Here is a 15989-nt window from a genome sequence, read left to right as displayed (position 1 = left end):
TTTTTGGAATGAATCATATTTCCTCTTCTCTGACTGGAACTATTTCAGGGGCTCATAAAAGGCACTCATGGGCTACAATCCAATAGTCCTGATTATCTTTCTTCCTCAATCCTGTCTACTTTAAACTGGCAGGCTAGCTTACCAACTCTAAAATGTCAGGTGGTGGCAATTAGTTGGGAGAAATTATTTCAGCAATTGACTGAAATTAAGTATTTTCCCTCAGTTACAACAGAAATATTCCAGCAAGGTTTTTAGCTAACTTAAACAGGCCAGACAAAATGGGAAAAATTTCAGGGACCCAAAGATTCCATGCCAACCTGGTCTGAGGAAGTGACACATTTGTTCTCACTCTAAATCAGAAAACGAACACCTAGAACAGATGTTTTCTGCCCATCAAAAATACAACTATTAAACTTTACACAAAGACCTTCCAGTCATCTGGAAGAAGAATAAGGTGGATATTGTGTCTCAAGGTGTAAGTTCTGTCTCTAAAGCTTATAAAATATAATTAGAGGATCTCTGGTTAAGAGCTAGAAGGGACCTCATGGGCCATCTAGTCCAACTTCCTCATTTTAACACAAGGAAACCAGAGGGGCCAATTAATTTGTCCAAAGATACCTAGGTCGAAAATAGTAGAGCCTGGTTTCAAATCCAGTGCTTTTCCCCCTTTTTGGTGCCATAGTGATATCAGATATCTTTGGGAAATTGTTAAAAAGAGCATGGAAGTAACCATGTTGCAACCAAAAACTTTACCCATGATCCACCTAAAAATCATTCTTTCTCTTTTTTTCTTTATTAAAAAAAAAAAAGATCTGATACTCATTTCATTTTCATAAATTTATTTTAGGGACACAAAACATGTCTAGAATATAATTTCATGCCCTTCAAGCTCCAATTATTTGTTTGATTGATGAAGAAAGTACTCTCTCTGGTTTAAAGGTGTTAATAATTAATTCAGATATAGAGCAAAGGGCAATTTAATAAAGTCCATAAACCCCTTCTCAAAATTTTGTTTTTAAGTGCATAAAATAAAATCCACATGATTACAAAGGAAACTAGTGATATAAAAATATAATTACCTGACTTTTAATAAAGTTAAGAAACAATGTTAAGTAAAAAATAGTTTTAAAAACCCCTAGAATAGTGAATGAAAGCAAAATGCTTGCTTTTCCCCCTTTCAATTGGAATTAAAGAGATAATAAACATGTATGAAATGAAAAATTAAAGATATTTAAGAGGAATATCCTCAAAGAGCATGTTGCACTATATTTTAATGTATTTCAATAATCAAGGTGCTCCCTCTAAAGCTCTAACTAGTACGTACGGTTCACAAATAGTTGTTCTTCATGGGACAGGATACTGGTCAAATGGGCACCCTGAAGTCGACATTCCCTTTCAGCAGCATCCCATGTTCTACGATGGGCAAAGTATTTGTAGCACTGACCTTGGAATTTGTGCCAGCCATAATCACATGTCTCTGTATCTGAGAAAAAAACAAAAACAAAACAGGGATTTATGAATTCCATGTCAGACATTCTCAAACTGGATTCACATACTGTGACATAGCCAAGCTGTTCCCCAAAGATTCAAGCTGTGTCTACAAAGTGTCACTAAATCAAACAGATTGGAAAGATTCAGTCACCATTCTCATGTGTGGTGCAGAATATCCAGGGGATTTGGGGAAAAGTTGCTAGTGCATTGAGGGTTTTACTGATTGACTAAGGGATATGGTGTCTTCACATGCATCGCCAAACACACACACACACACATACGTACAGGCAGGGCATTTCTCTAAATTGGAGCAGTGTGAGATTGGAGCTAACTTTTCCCTAAAGCACTTATGTTTTCTAATTGATTTATATGAAAGCCCAATATGCCGTGTTTATAGTGGATGGCGAGCCAGCTTCAGTGTCAAAAACAACTGTGAGTTCCAACTTTGATACAGACTGATGGAGTGACTAGGGGAAATTCCCTTGACTTCTCAGTGTCTCTAATAAGTAAACCTCTAGGTCTTCAAGTTGGAGAGCAGTTACCAACTTGCCTTGATGGAGGAAATTTCCTCTCAGGGTGTTCTAGACACCCACTAAATCACAGGGCCATTTTGCACCATAAAAAAAAACCACTAATATAATTGGAGAATACTAGCCAGGAAGGGTCCAATTCTTCAAGGATAATCATTGTTTTGTCTGCTTGAATTCTCCTTATGGTTAAACAGTAGCTAATATGCATAAAAATCATCCATGTTGAGATAAGAAGACAAAAATGGGTGATAAAGTTTAACGTTGTTCAGTCATTTCAGTTGTGTCCAACTCTTCATGACCCCATTTGGGGTTTTCTTGGCAAAGATACTGGAGTGATTTGCAATTCCCTTCTCCAGCTCATTTAACAAATGAGGAAACTGAGACAAGCAGAATTAAACGACTTGCCCAGGGTCATACAGCTAATAAGTGTCTAAGACCAGCTTTGAACTCAGGAAGATGAGTTTCCTGACACAAACTCCAGCACTCTATCCACTGCACTAACTTCCTAATAATCTGTAATATGTAGTGAAAAAAAGAAAGAAATTTTAGTTTTATTGATAAGAACTAATAAAGTTTTGCTATTTTCTTGAGTGTAAATAGTCATGTACTAATGAATTTACAAAAGTAATCAAACAGAATAATCATAGAATTAGAAGGAAATTTAGGGATTGTGTTTTCTAACCCTTTTTTATGTAAATGAGGAAACCAAGGCCCATCGAGGTCATTTGTGCCAGACATCACATCAACTTTTTAGTGGCAAAAAGAAATGTGAATCTCAGACTCTGGCTTCCTGTTGGGTGCTCTTTCCATGACTGTGTAAAAATGTACATTCTGAGGAATTTCACTTTTTACTCATTTTAGTAATTTCTGCTCTCACCATAGAGCAGACACATCTGATGTTAGCATGTTGTTTTTGTTTTGTTTTAAGTTTAGTCTATCATATTATGGTTGGGTGCTGGAGACACTGGTCTGAGGATTGTGTGGTGAACATTTTGGCTTTTATTATAACTCTTGTTTGGGGACCACCAAATCTCACAGAAAAGGAATCAAAAAATGACAAGCAGATTTAATGTCAAAACAATAAGTAGTGTGCAAGAATGATGGCTCTAATCTAATTGTCCACTGGGGAAGTGTTTATGGATTCTCTTAGAAGAAGAAAAAAATCTGATATATGTGGTACATAAGTTTTGTAGAAGGAGACCTGGATATAAGTTTTAGAACTTTCATTCAAAATGCCATTTTTTCTGATTTGATTTTCTGTATTATTTTGCATCAACAAGAGATTCTTTCATAAAGAAAATAAGCAATCTTAAATTTCATGTCCAATTAAATAATAAATTAAAAAGAAGATAGAGGTTCTTATTAAAACAAAAGGGATATCTACTTTTTCTTTGAAACATTATCTAAATACTGGCTTTTTTCTATTATGGTGATTTCACATAGTTTCCCAATATAACTTGAATGCTTGCAGTAGGTACTGTTGCTGCAATCATTTTGAAAAAGTAGTATTGATTATGAAATCTTCACCCTAAATCCAGAGTGCCAATCTGCCATGACTTACTGGGGAAATATCTTTTTTTTTTTTTGCTTCCCTGGGGAGATTTGAAATCTGGATCATTTGACTGAAAGATAGCTACTTTGGTTGTGAATTTCTCATAGCCTGTTAGAAATATGGAAAGGGTTCCTACAGTGGTTCTCAACCTTTCTAATGCCGTGACCCCGCAATACAGTTCCTCATGTTGGGGTGATCCCAAACCAAAAAATTATTTTGGTGGCTACTTCAAAACTGTAATTTTGCTACAGTTATGATTTGGAATGTAAATACCTGATATGCTTTATGTATTCTCATTGCTACAAATTGAGAGGTTGAGAACCACTGCTTTTAACCCAGTTTATGAGCCTTTAAAGGTGTCTTAATTTATTACTATTATGGGCTTCATATTTATTTATATGCCTGGGTTTAATATACCCAGATCCTGCTCGTGATATGAGCTGCAGATACAGTTCTCTAAAAATGTTTTTCCTAGGTTCAGGAAACTGGTACTTGGATTTTTCAGTATCTTCACAAAACAAGTACTTTATTTCCATTAGACTCTTCAAGGAGCAGAACTAAAAAAAAAAGAAAATAGCCTTGTTTTTAGAATGTAAAGGAAACACTACTCAGTGGTCAAAGGTATCTTGTATTTTGGCTCCAGATAAAGAGTGATTTCAGAGGTCCCAGAAGAGTACATTTGAATTTGAAATTGTCTCTTTTCTAAATATTGAGATTGCTGTTATTAATGCCCCACACGTTCCATTTCTGAGCATCCTGGAGCTGAGTAGATACCGAAGTCAATAACAGAGATTAACCAAAGAAAAGGTGACACCGTCATCTCAAATGTACTCAGTCTCTCCAAACTTAGCAACATACATGGAGACATACAATGTGTCCAGTGTCCATCCTTCTAGAACACAAGATGACCTCCACACTACATTTATCCCACCATGGCTATTTGCTACCTGGGTGGCCTTAGGCAAGTCACTTAACCTGACCCAATGTTTCCTCATCGGTAAAAGGAGGAGTTAGGGCTAGATGGCCTCTGAGTTCTCTTCTAGTTCTACATCTATGGTCTTATGAAGTATTGGAAAAAAGATTTCAGTAGACAGATGAACAAATCAATCAGACCAATCACAAACAAGCTGCCCTAGTGATTCAGACTTTTTCCAAACAAAAACAAGAGAACAAAGATAGTTGGCTTAAGAGTTCTGATAAAGAACTCTGTTTTTAAAACTGTGTTGCTGCTAATGAAGAAAACATTTGTTCTTAGGCAACCTGGATGAAGCAGTATATTAACCCCAGCATCCTGGCAGTAAATTGGAAGAGCACAGCTGGATTTGGTAAACAGTCTGGGATAGCTATTCTTCAGAAACTAATCTGGATGGAGGCCAGACTTTGCTCCAAGACAAGAAAGACAGAACCAGATACCTAGAATTCAGAAAGTCCTAGAAGGGGAAAATGAAATTACTACCACTTCATAGACCTTCAACCACACTTCACTCAGCTGTGGATCCAAAAGCATGAATGAGTATGTTGATACTTCAAAAGAATTGGGATGACATTCTCTCTTAGACTATCCTCTCAGAACAAGGCAGAAGTTGCTATGGCCAAAGACTTTGCCTCGTGTACAAACTTCACATAATACATCTACACCAGTTTTGTTCCATAAATACAGACAAGATTTTTCACCAGGCCCATCTCAAAATATTTTCTACTATGTAGACCTTGTCAGAATTTGAATTCTACCGGCACAACCAGATACAAGTTTACTTTCCTTCCATAAAAAAAGCATTGAGAGAAGATTGGAGCCTTGATCATATCACAAATTAACTGTTATTTTCAGAGCTGGTGGCCAGGAGGTAGGGTGAGTTTGACCTATGATTCCATGACTATTGGGAACTGCCAGAAAGGGAGTTCTTTACAAATATTGATCAACAATGGTATTTCTTCTTCTAGTTTTAGGAATTGCCTGGAATACTGAGTGAGAGAAGTTAGGTGATTTGTCCAGAGATACACTGTCATTATGTCTAAGAAACAAAACTTTCTGGGAGTGGGGGAGGAGAGAGAGAGAGAGAGAGAGAGAGAGAGAGAGAGAGAGAGAGAGAGAGAGAGAGAGAGAGAGAGAGAGAGAGAGAGAAAGAGAGAGAGGCAGAGACAGAGTGACAGAGAAAGAAGAGTAAAAGAAAAGAGAATGAGAAAAGGAGCAAAGATGGAGAGAGGAGAGACAGAGAGGTGTTAGACAGATAAAAGAAACAAGTGAGAGAAAGATACGGACCGTGAGAAAAAGAAAGAGACAGAGAGGGATAAAAAAGAGAGGAAATATAGGGAAGAAAGAGAGTAAAGAGAGAGAAGAGAGAGATCATAGAAAGAGGATGGAGAGAAAGAGAGATCATCTAAGCGGCATTTTTCAAAGCTCTGCTTATGTGCCCTAAAGATTTTCATGCATATATGTAGAAAAAGCTATCTGTTATCCTTTCATTTAATATTCTTCATATTTCATACTCTTTGGTTCGTGTAAACCCATCTATATACACTCCTCTCCTCCTTAAAACCTTCCATATATTCTTGCCTTCTCTTTATTATGTCTTGACTTTTTTACTTCTTTTTAATATGCCTTAACTTTCCAACCTCATGTATGTCCTTATGACTAGAAATGGGTTTTCCTTCCATATCCTTTTTCTGCACCTGTTGATTTTCCAACCTTTGCTCAAAATTTTATTTAAGTCATCACCATTGAGAACTCTTTGTTGATTCCCTCAATTAAGTAATGGTCTTTCACTCTTTTAGCCTCTTAAAATATTGTGCATGTCTTGCTCACACGTATTTTTCATTCATCATCTAGGGAGTAGAGTGGGAGACTTGGAAGAGACACCATCTGAGTTCAATTTCTGCCCCTGGTGCTCTAAACTATATGAATCCAAGCAAATCATGGAATCTCCCAGTGCCTCAGACAACTTCTTGGGATTTTTCTACCAAATCATAAATAGGTTACAATCTGTCTAACTAGAAAGAATTCCTATACAGATGAAATTATAAATCTGTCTCATATTCATATTTTATAACTAACTATAGTTATCTGGAATATGTGAAATCACCCCTTATGAGACTAGAAGCTCCATGAGGACAAGGGCCAGTCTCTTATCTCTGTTCCATTATATCATTTCAGTCAAGTAAGATTCTTCATGACCCCATTTGGGGCTTTCTTGGTGAAGATCCAAAGATTACATTTCCTTCTCTAGCTCATTTACAGATGAGGAAACTGAGGCAAACAGGGTTTAAATGATTTGCCTAGGCTCACATAGCTAGTAAGTTCTGAGGCCAGATTTGAAGTTGGGTTTTTCTGACTTCAGCCCGACTGTACCACCCATTTGCCTAATCTCATATTTTTTTGGTATTTCTTACAGTAAATTAGCCCAGTGCTTTATCCACAACTGACACTTTAAATCATCCGTAGAGTTAAAGTGAATAAGATATTCCAAAGTGCCATCATCACTTAGTATAAATAAAAGCCAGAATTTTGGTGGTAATATGATTTGAATGCCTCACTCCATGGTAATCCTCAACTAACGGCATCTTTCCCCAATTCTTTTACCCAAGAGGAAGATCCTGTATCTTCCATGATTATATTTATTCTTTATTTTTCTAAAATGAATAGTACACACCATACAGTGAAATGAAATAAGACACAGATTCATCCCAAAAGTACATGCTATGCTGTTGGGTTGCCCTTTAACTGTGCTGAAGTCAGGACTGATGCTGGGAAAGAAAGAATCTTGCCAGATAGTTTTGTCTGAATTGCTAATACATTTTCATTTTGTCTGGAATGGAAATTTGGCAGAGCATGCTTTTCTCAGGTCCCAAACCACTCTATGACTTTAAGTGGAGGAAATTTAATTCCAAAGCTGAGTGTGCAGAGAATGCAATCTGTTTCTGATTGATGAATGAAGACGTGTAACCATTAACCACCTAACATGCACTCTCAGGTTGGCCATAAAATGCAAATCGTAGTGCTTCAGGTGCTATAGTCATTCTGAACTTAGAATTTTCTGAAAGGGCCTCAGACTGTGATTTCTAGCTGTGTAACAAGGGGCAAGTCAACCTCAATTGCTCTTCTGCCTTGAAACCAATACTTAGCATCGGTTTTAAGTCAGAAGGCAAGGTTTTGGTTTTTTAAAGCATTTTTCAGACAGGAAACATTGTGAAGAAATTCTGGGTATCTTTTATGTTTCACCCCAAGACACATTAATGAAATGCTTAATTATGATCATGTAAGCTGTAATTCAGAAATTTGACCTAAAATTTTAACTAAAAAAGAGTTTTTTAGTCTTCCTCCCTTATAAAAAAAATATAACAATAAGCCCAATTCTCTCAAATGTCCAATGTTCCAATATCAAGGTAGCTTTTACTTAAGATAATATAAACTGTAGCTACAATGCTGCCTTATTAACTGGTTGTTTTTCAATACATCACAGTATAGGTGTCTCAACTCCTTTCTGTCTGCTAAGGAGTGATGAACAAGGCAAACATATTCTTGAGCTTCTGAAAATTAGTCACCCCATCCCTTCAACATGGTAGCTCCGTTTTCAGGGATAATGCTCTTATTTGTAAGGATAGAGAATAAAAAGAAGTAATGATTTGTAAGCTGCTATTAGAGAGGCAGGTAGGGCATTGGATGGGGATGTTGGATCTTTAGTTAGGAAGACCTGAGTTCAAATCTTGTCCAAGACACTTACTAGCTATCATACAAGTTATTTACCCTTTCTCATTCTCAATCTCTTCATTTATAAAATGGAGATAACAGTAGCGATTCATAGGGTTATTGTATCAAAAGAGCTACATGTTTTTCACTTTACAAATCATTAAGTGCCAGATAAATGCATTTGTTGTCCAATTGTTTTAGTTTTCTCCATTCTTACTTATCTTATTTGGGGTTTTCTTGGCAAAGATATTGGAGTGGTTTACCACTTCCTTCCCCAGCTCATTTTATAGATGAGGAAACTGAGGCAAATAGGCTTAAGTGACTTGGCCAGAGTCACTCAGCTGGCAAGTGTCTGAGACTGGATTTGAGCTCAGGTCTTCCCTGGAGCTTTATCTACTGCACCACCATTTTAATTTAGTCTATAGTCCAGAGTCAATTAATCCATCAATCAACAAATATTATGCATGTTCTATGTGATAATCACTGGTAATTGAGTGATTCGTTTTGTTTTTAATAGTGAACCTAGATTCTAGTAAATCATTCTTCTAGGCAACTGAATGTGATCCATAATTCAACAGTGTTGTTATAGCAAGGAAATGGTTGGGGTGAACAGCTGGGCCAGGAACAGGTGTCCATGGTTTATAGGCCCTACGGGGAATATCTGTCACTTCATTTCTACCAGCTAGATGGAAGCAAAGAGAGGGCCACATAGGGTTTCAGAGAGAGAAGAAAGGAAATTCAGTCCAGGAAGAACATGAGAAAGCCAGGTAAACAGGAGATGAAACAAGGCAAGGAAATGAGAAGGGCCAGCATTTTCCTGAAGCACATGCATGGCCTCCAGAGAGGAAGAGACCTCCATATTAAACTGACATCTTCACCACAAAGGGCAAGACAAGCAATTAAGGTCTTGGTTTACTTCAGATGGCTCAGAGAAGGAGAAGAGGATAGGTTCAAGATTAGAAAAAGAGAATTTCCAGGGCTAGAACATAAAGGTCTATAGGAGAGAGTAAAACTATAAATTTGGGAACTGGCTAAATATCTCAGATAGAGAAATCATGAGAAAACAATTAAAGATGGGTCTTTCTTGTCTAGGTAAAAACAAGAATAACAACAAAATCGAACTGAAAATTCTTGGCCAGAGGGAGGGAGATGAAGGTAATTGTTTTAAACTGTGTTATGCAGAAGTGTGGTATGATTCCTTGATGGCAGAGGGTTAAGAGAAGACAAGCAAGCACCTAGATGAGACCTATCTGTCTTTCACATCCAGAGCTCAGGTTAAGGAAGACTTGGAGAGAAAGGCTTAGACACATAACAGCCTGCCAAACTCAATCCACTGAGGAAAAAAAATAAAATAGCACAATTTTCCCAGGTAAGAAAGGAAGCATTCAGCCCAGAGAGAAGTGAACTGGCTGATTCAAAAGCCATAATCAGACAGAAGGGTACTAGTCAGAAAGTAAGATGGAACTAAGGAATCAAGTGATCAAACATTGATTAAGTACTGTGGTAGAGACTTGAAGAGAGAGGTTTTTCAGGACCAGCCAAGATGCAAGAAACAAGCTGGGGATCTGACCTGCCTGTCAATCAAGAAGAAGGTTCCAAACGGAATGTTCCCAGGAGTTGATAGTTGAGTCTGACTGAAGGGGAAGAAGCTGAGAACTGATCCCCTCTCTCTTCAAGTCTCTACCACAGTACCTACTATGTGTCATGTATTGGGTTAAACACTGAGGATAAAAAGAGAGGCAAAAGACTGTCCATGACTTCAGGAAGCCCTGGATCTAATGAGAAGACAACATGCAAACAAATTTATACAAAGCAAATTATATGCAGGCTAAACAAGAAATAATTGAAAGCAATAAGGTACTAGAATGAAGAAAGACTTGAAAGGCTTTTAGAGAACTATGGGATTGTAGTCGGTACTTTAAGGAATCTAGGAAGGTCAGGAGATGGAGTGGAGGAGAGAGAGTATTTCAGGCATGGGGGAGAGCCATAAAAAAAAAATACCCAGAGACAAAAAATGGAGCATCTGGTTCACAGAACAGCCAAAAGGCCAGTGCCTCTGGATTGAAAAATATGTGTCAAAGTAACAGTCATATTGTGGAATGATCAATTGTGATATACCTCGCTACTCTCAGCAATACAAGGGACAATTCTAAGGGACTTGTGGCAAAGACTGCTATCCACCTCCAGAGAAAGACTGTTGGAGTCGGAATGCAGATGAAAGCAGACGATTTTTCACTTGTTTCTTTAGGTTTTTGTTTTGAGGTTCTGGTTGTGTATCATTAGTCACTTACAAAAATGAACAACATGGAAATATATTTTGCATTATAATGCATGTATAACCCAAATTGAATTACTTGCCAGCTCCAGGAGTGGGGAGGGAAAGGAAGAAAGGAGACAATTTACGTCATATAGCTTCAGAAAACGTATGTGGAGATTTATGATGTGTACTGGTAAACTTTTCTAAAATTAACTAAAATGAAGAATATACTTCAGGAAGTAAGGTGTGAGGATACTGGAAAGCGGTGGGGTCTAAGTTATGAAGAACTTTAAGTGTCAATTAGGGCATTTTGTAATTGATTCTAGAGGTCCTAGAAAGTCATTGGAGTTTGAATACAAAGAGTGACCTAAAGGATGTTTTCTATAGTTTATGTAGAGACCCAAAATTAAGAAGATCTTTGGAACTTATCAAGTCCTTCCCCACACTGTAAAAATGATCATCATAATTTCCCTTCATGTAGTTCTTAGTTACTGAAAAGCTTTAAAATACCTGAAAAGTAACATGTTGCTTAAAGGGGGTAAGTGAAGGGAGGAAAAAGTCTGTACCTCCTCTCAAAGGTTTAAAGGGGCATTGGTGGAGAATATAACTGACAAAGGGGGGGGGGTGAGAGCAGCAAAAACCAGGAGGACTGCCAAAGCACTAAAATCTGGGGTTTGCTTGCTGATGAAAGAAAAGAATGCAAAATGCTTGGCATATAGTAGGTACCTGATAAATATTGATTGATTGATTGATTAAAATAGGTCACATAGTACCACAGCAATTAAGGAAACTGAGGTACTCAGGTGAGCTGCGATTTTATAATTGAAAAAATATGAAAATAGGATATTAAATAAAGGTGATATTGGCAAAAATATTCATTTTCTTCTAATATAACAAAAACACCAAAATGTAATAATTATCATCATTATTAAAACACTACAGTAGGACTTACCTTGTTCACAAAGAGCACCAACATAGCTTGGAAGGCAGAGACAAGTGAATGTATTAAAACCATCAACACAAGTGGCTCCATTCCGGCAGGGGTTGGACTGGCATTCATCAAAATCTACAGGAAAATCACACAAGCCCTCAAAAACACATTTACAAAAGGAAATACTGAGGAGAGAGGAAATTGTCAAGAATTATCTCTATTTAATTAGAAAGGAGATCACTAAATCCTGGAGAGCAGAATCAACTTCTTTGGTGACTCATCTGAGCTCTCCTTGGCCAAAGTCTGATTCCCAGATGAGAGACAACTGAGAATCAGACACCATGTAAAACCTGCATTGAAGGGAGCCCATAAAAATATAGAGGCCATTTTCCGGTGGAGAGTCCCTCTATTTGGCATGTAACAAAGATCCAGTTAGTATTTCTGAAATAGTTACTTAGGGACCCAGAGTTAAATATGCTATCTAATCGAAATACAACTAACCTCCCTGTGATATGTATGGATATGCATATCCAAAGAAGCCATCTCCTATCCTTCAATGGATACAAAAGTGTGCTGACAGTGATTTAGAGAAATTCTGCCCTGACTTCCTAATCATTGTGCTGCTCTTCATCTTTCTCCTCAGTCTCAAACTACTCCTCTCAACATATACACATGACTATTTATTAACTTCCATTCTTTTTTTAATTGACTATCAGTATTCACTCTACGAATATTACCATGGGTGTTTCTTAATGTTTCTTTATGTCGAGAATCCCAGAATAGAAGCAAGGGCTCTATCTAGTTGGATGGACAGAAACAATATATGTAAAGCCAATATTTCTTTAGCTTAGATTTGCTAGGTTTGCTAATTCTTACATTTGGATATTACAGTGTCAAATTGATTTAGTCCTTTCAGATGACTGAAATAACTATTAAAAACTGTGGTGAGTGTTTAAAAATTCACCCCAAAGTAATAGTTTCAGTAATGAGTGTAAATATGACAATTCAAAGTTAAAAAGAACATCCTGTTGAAATTTTAAATTTCTTTCATTTAACAAAACTTCAGCTAACCCTGTCAATATAGTTTCTCCATATAGGGCTGTGTGTCTTTATATAGGCACTGACATTTCTTTTGAAATGCATCTCTTTAAAAAAAAGAATTACAATTAAAATATCCCTTTATTAAAAGATATATTTTATGCACACGAATCAGGATATGAAAAAGAGAATCGCTTATTTTAATTATACTACATAATAGTAAACAATATCTTCAGCATTCTTTTAGTGATCAGCCAAGAGAGTCTTCCTAACAATTCTTTGGAATTTTTATGAGTTATAAAAGGGAGTTCTTTTTAACCCTATAAAAATAATTCAATTATCATTAAAAAAAATTCTGTGCTCTCAAAAGAATACCCTTTCAATCCCCACCACAATCTTTTTCTCAATGCCCCCCAAAGAAAGTTGGGAGCTGCCTTGAGTACTATAGGTTATCAATCGGATCAATTAAGAAGGAAATAGCCAAGAGATGAAAACAACTTTGCTGCATAATACACCATGGGAGAATTCTTAGAGAGCCTGGAGGAGGAAGGTAGTGCTGCCAAACTGAATCTGCTTTCTAGACCAAAGATCCCTAAACTCTAAAGAGAAAGAGGAGTAAAGCTGAGCAGGATGAGGATACTAGAATACCTAGATAGACATTAGAACAAAAGTTCCAGAGGAAGTTCTTTGTATAAACCTGGGGAGGACCTCAGGAAAGGTCAAGAGTCTCCTCCCTCCTTCTTCACAATTTTGGAGCACATGATGATGATCAAAGTATCATTTGAATATGGAATTTTGAGAAAAAAAGTATAACCCATGACTTGCTGATCCATAAAGGAATTGGAGAAATAGCTGTGTGTAAAATACAAATAAAATATTTAATCAGCTCTGTGGTTAAATGTTCTCTAGTAAAGTGAATAACTGGACTCTAATTCAAGCAAATAAACACAAAATCACTATTGTCCAAGTTATGAAACTATGGCCCAATTTCTATACTTTGCTAGTATGAATATGGTGCCTATATGTTAGGATCTCCTTGGGTCTCAGAAACCTTAATACTAAATTCTTATTCATGTCTACTTTTAGGAAAATACTTGCAGCCAATGACATCTTACCAAATTCACACTGGTCTCCACTGTATCCTGGTACACAGGTGCATACATAAGTAGTATCTCTGGTATAACAGGTGCCTCCATTAAGGCACGGATTAGTTTTGCAGAGATCACGCCCTGTGATGTTCAGAGAAGGAAGATAAATAATTAGCCTCATCCTTAAGATATTTATATTTTTTAGCATTCAAATTTTTCTATATTCTTATAATAATATAAATATTGTGATAGCAATTAGGAGATACTGCACAAGTAATGTTACTGTCTGGAGTGTTTTTCTTTGCAACTTTGTACTCACTACAAATTATAGTAAATGTTCTGAATAATATTTCACTATTGTTTTAAAATTAAATTTTACACTATCTCTGGCAACTGAAGTAGTCTATGGCAGATTTAGTTGGCATGATATGGCAATTGATTTTAGTCAAAAATGATTAAACATGTGCACAGTAAATGGAAATGTATTCTTTTAAACAGGGTTAGTTCATGTGGAATGGCTGGGTACACAGAAAGAACATGCATTCTTTTTAACAGATTGGCTTGTTACCATCATTTGAATTATTATTGCCTTTTACCACTTAATGCCCAGAAACTGTATTTCTTCGAAAGTGTGCACTGAAGTCTCTTCTGCTACATTAATATGCTTTTCCCAAAACACGTTCCAAATGTATTCCTTTAAACTATACTTGAAGAAAAGCAACATATGGATTAAACTCTAATTCAGGAGATTCAACCAAAATACAAAAACCTCTCCTAAAAATGAAATCTCAGCCTTTCAAATTATAAATACAGTATCATCCCTACTTAAATGCAAACCAAAACACGACATGATTGGCATATGTTGCCCGAAATGAAACTTTTAGCACATAAATGAAATGTAGAACCAAAGGAGTACTTATGAAGAGACATGTTTTCTAAAACCATCAGCTTTGACCACATTTTTACCATATATTTTATCCAGCTCAATTACTTGGGCACACAGTGAATTTAAGGAACTTGAATTTATCATTAAATTGTACTTGTGTATATTTCACCAAAGCAGTTTAAGTTCAAAATGTTTACATGACTAGAGAGAAATGCAATGTTTGCTGAATATATTTAAATTATGAACTACAGCTATGAAATAGAATAGAATCTAAGGATTTCTCACTTTTAAAATGCTGGAGTAATTGCACCTGAAAAAGAATGGCTTAAATATTTGTAAAGCTGCAAAGGAAAGAATAGATTAGATTGAAAAAACAATGCTGTAGATGACATTAAACCATATCCTCAAAAGGAACGTAGTCAAAATTAAACTCAAACTTTCTGAGTGTTAATTGAATTCAAAAAACCAGGGGAAAACTATTAAAGACATTGCATTCTATGAGGTTATTAGACTTATCAAGAGGCATACTTGAACGTTTCCTAAACTACGCTAATTTTACTGAGATTGTCTTTCATTCTCTGGGACTACTTAAAATCCCTTTTAGACCTTGCCTTTTCCCATTTAGATCTGCAGCTCTACAGACAGTAAGGGGAAAACCAGAGCCATAAGGGCCATGCTCACAGCTTGAGGCTGGGTAATGGAATGTGCAGTGTAGGGCTCAGCAGGGATGAGCGCCTTTCTTTGAAGGTGAAGCAGATGAGACTCAGGTCAAGGACAAAAGTTTACAGAAGAAAATAAGTTCAGAGAAAACTAATAGTTCACATTAGACTACAAAGTCTATGTTTGCATGAGCTCAGCTAGCCAATTCAGTTTAAGAACCAATTAAATTGATCAAAAAACTCAAAAGCTCAAGTTGGTAAGTTATTTTGATGCCTATAGACTCCGTCTCTAATTAATGGTAAATGCCGTGCAATGATTAACAACCAATTTGTAAAGTAAATCGTACTTTCTCATTACTTCAAACAGGATCATTTATAAAGCTCTGCTCCTGTTGCTTATATCTTGATGTTTTTCTCAAATTTAAATTCTTATTCTAGCCAAATAGAAGGAAATGAATACTGGTCAACTGAACTATTTGATGGTATATTAATTATAACCAGAAGAAAATAAAAGAGAATATTCAATTACTTTTGATCTAATTTAGTCATAGAACATCATAAGCAGTTTTTAGGCTTCTCTTTTTGCTCTTGGACCTGTAATTTCATTGACAGAAGGAACTCCTGGGGAGGAAATTCCCTCTACCAATGCAAATAACTATTTTTAACATTTATAGTCTTGACAAGCTCTCTGGGACTTTGAGGAATGTGATTTGTCCAAGGTCACACAGTCAGTAGTATGCTTTGGAGGTGGAACTTGAAAACAACTCTTCCTGACTCCAGTTCTCTATTCATTATGCAACACTACCTTTAAAACTGTTTGATTTTTTAAAATTCCCTCCAAATGAAAGAAATAATAAATCTGATTTTTGTGGT

General features: G+C 36.4%; 1 protein-coding gene across 2 annotated transcripts in view; it reads right to left on the bottom strand.

Moving 5' to 3' along the window:
* The window catches only part of VCAN (versican), a 138984-nt gene that overhangs the window by 31281 nt on the left and 91714 nt on the right, over nt 1-15989 (bottom strand). For both annotated transcript variants that reach the window (XM_007487345.3, XM_007487346.3), the window contains 3 exons: nt 13599-13712; nt 11467-11580; nt 1325-1483 (listed from right to left, as the gene is read on the bottom strand). In XM_007487345.3, coding sequence (XP_007487407.2) covers nt 1325-1483; nt 11467-11580; nt 13599-13712 — 387 coding nt within the window. The remainder of the gene's footprint in view (nt 1-1324; nt 1484-11466; nt 11581-13598; nt 13713-15989) is intronic.

Source organism: Monodelphis domestica, chromosome 3, assembly GCF_027887165.1.
Source record: "Monodelphis domestica isolate mMonDom1 chromosome 3, mMonDom1.pri, whole genome shotgun sequence".
NCBI lineage: Eukaryota > Metazoa > Chordata > Mammalia > Didelphimorphia > Didelphidae > Monodelphis > Monodelphis domestica.
Note: the sequence above shows the minus strand (reverse complement) of the source record. Positions and strands in the feature narration are given on the sequence as shown.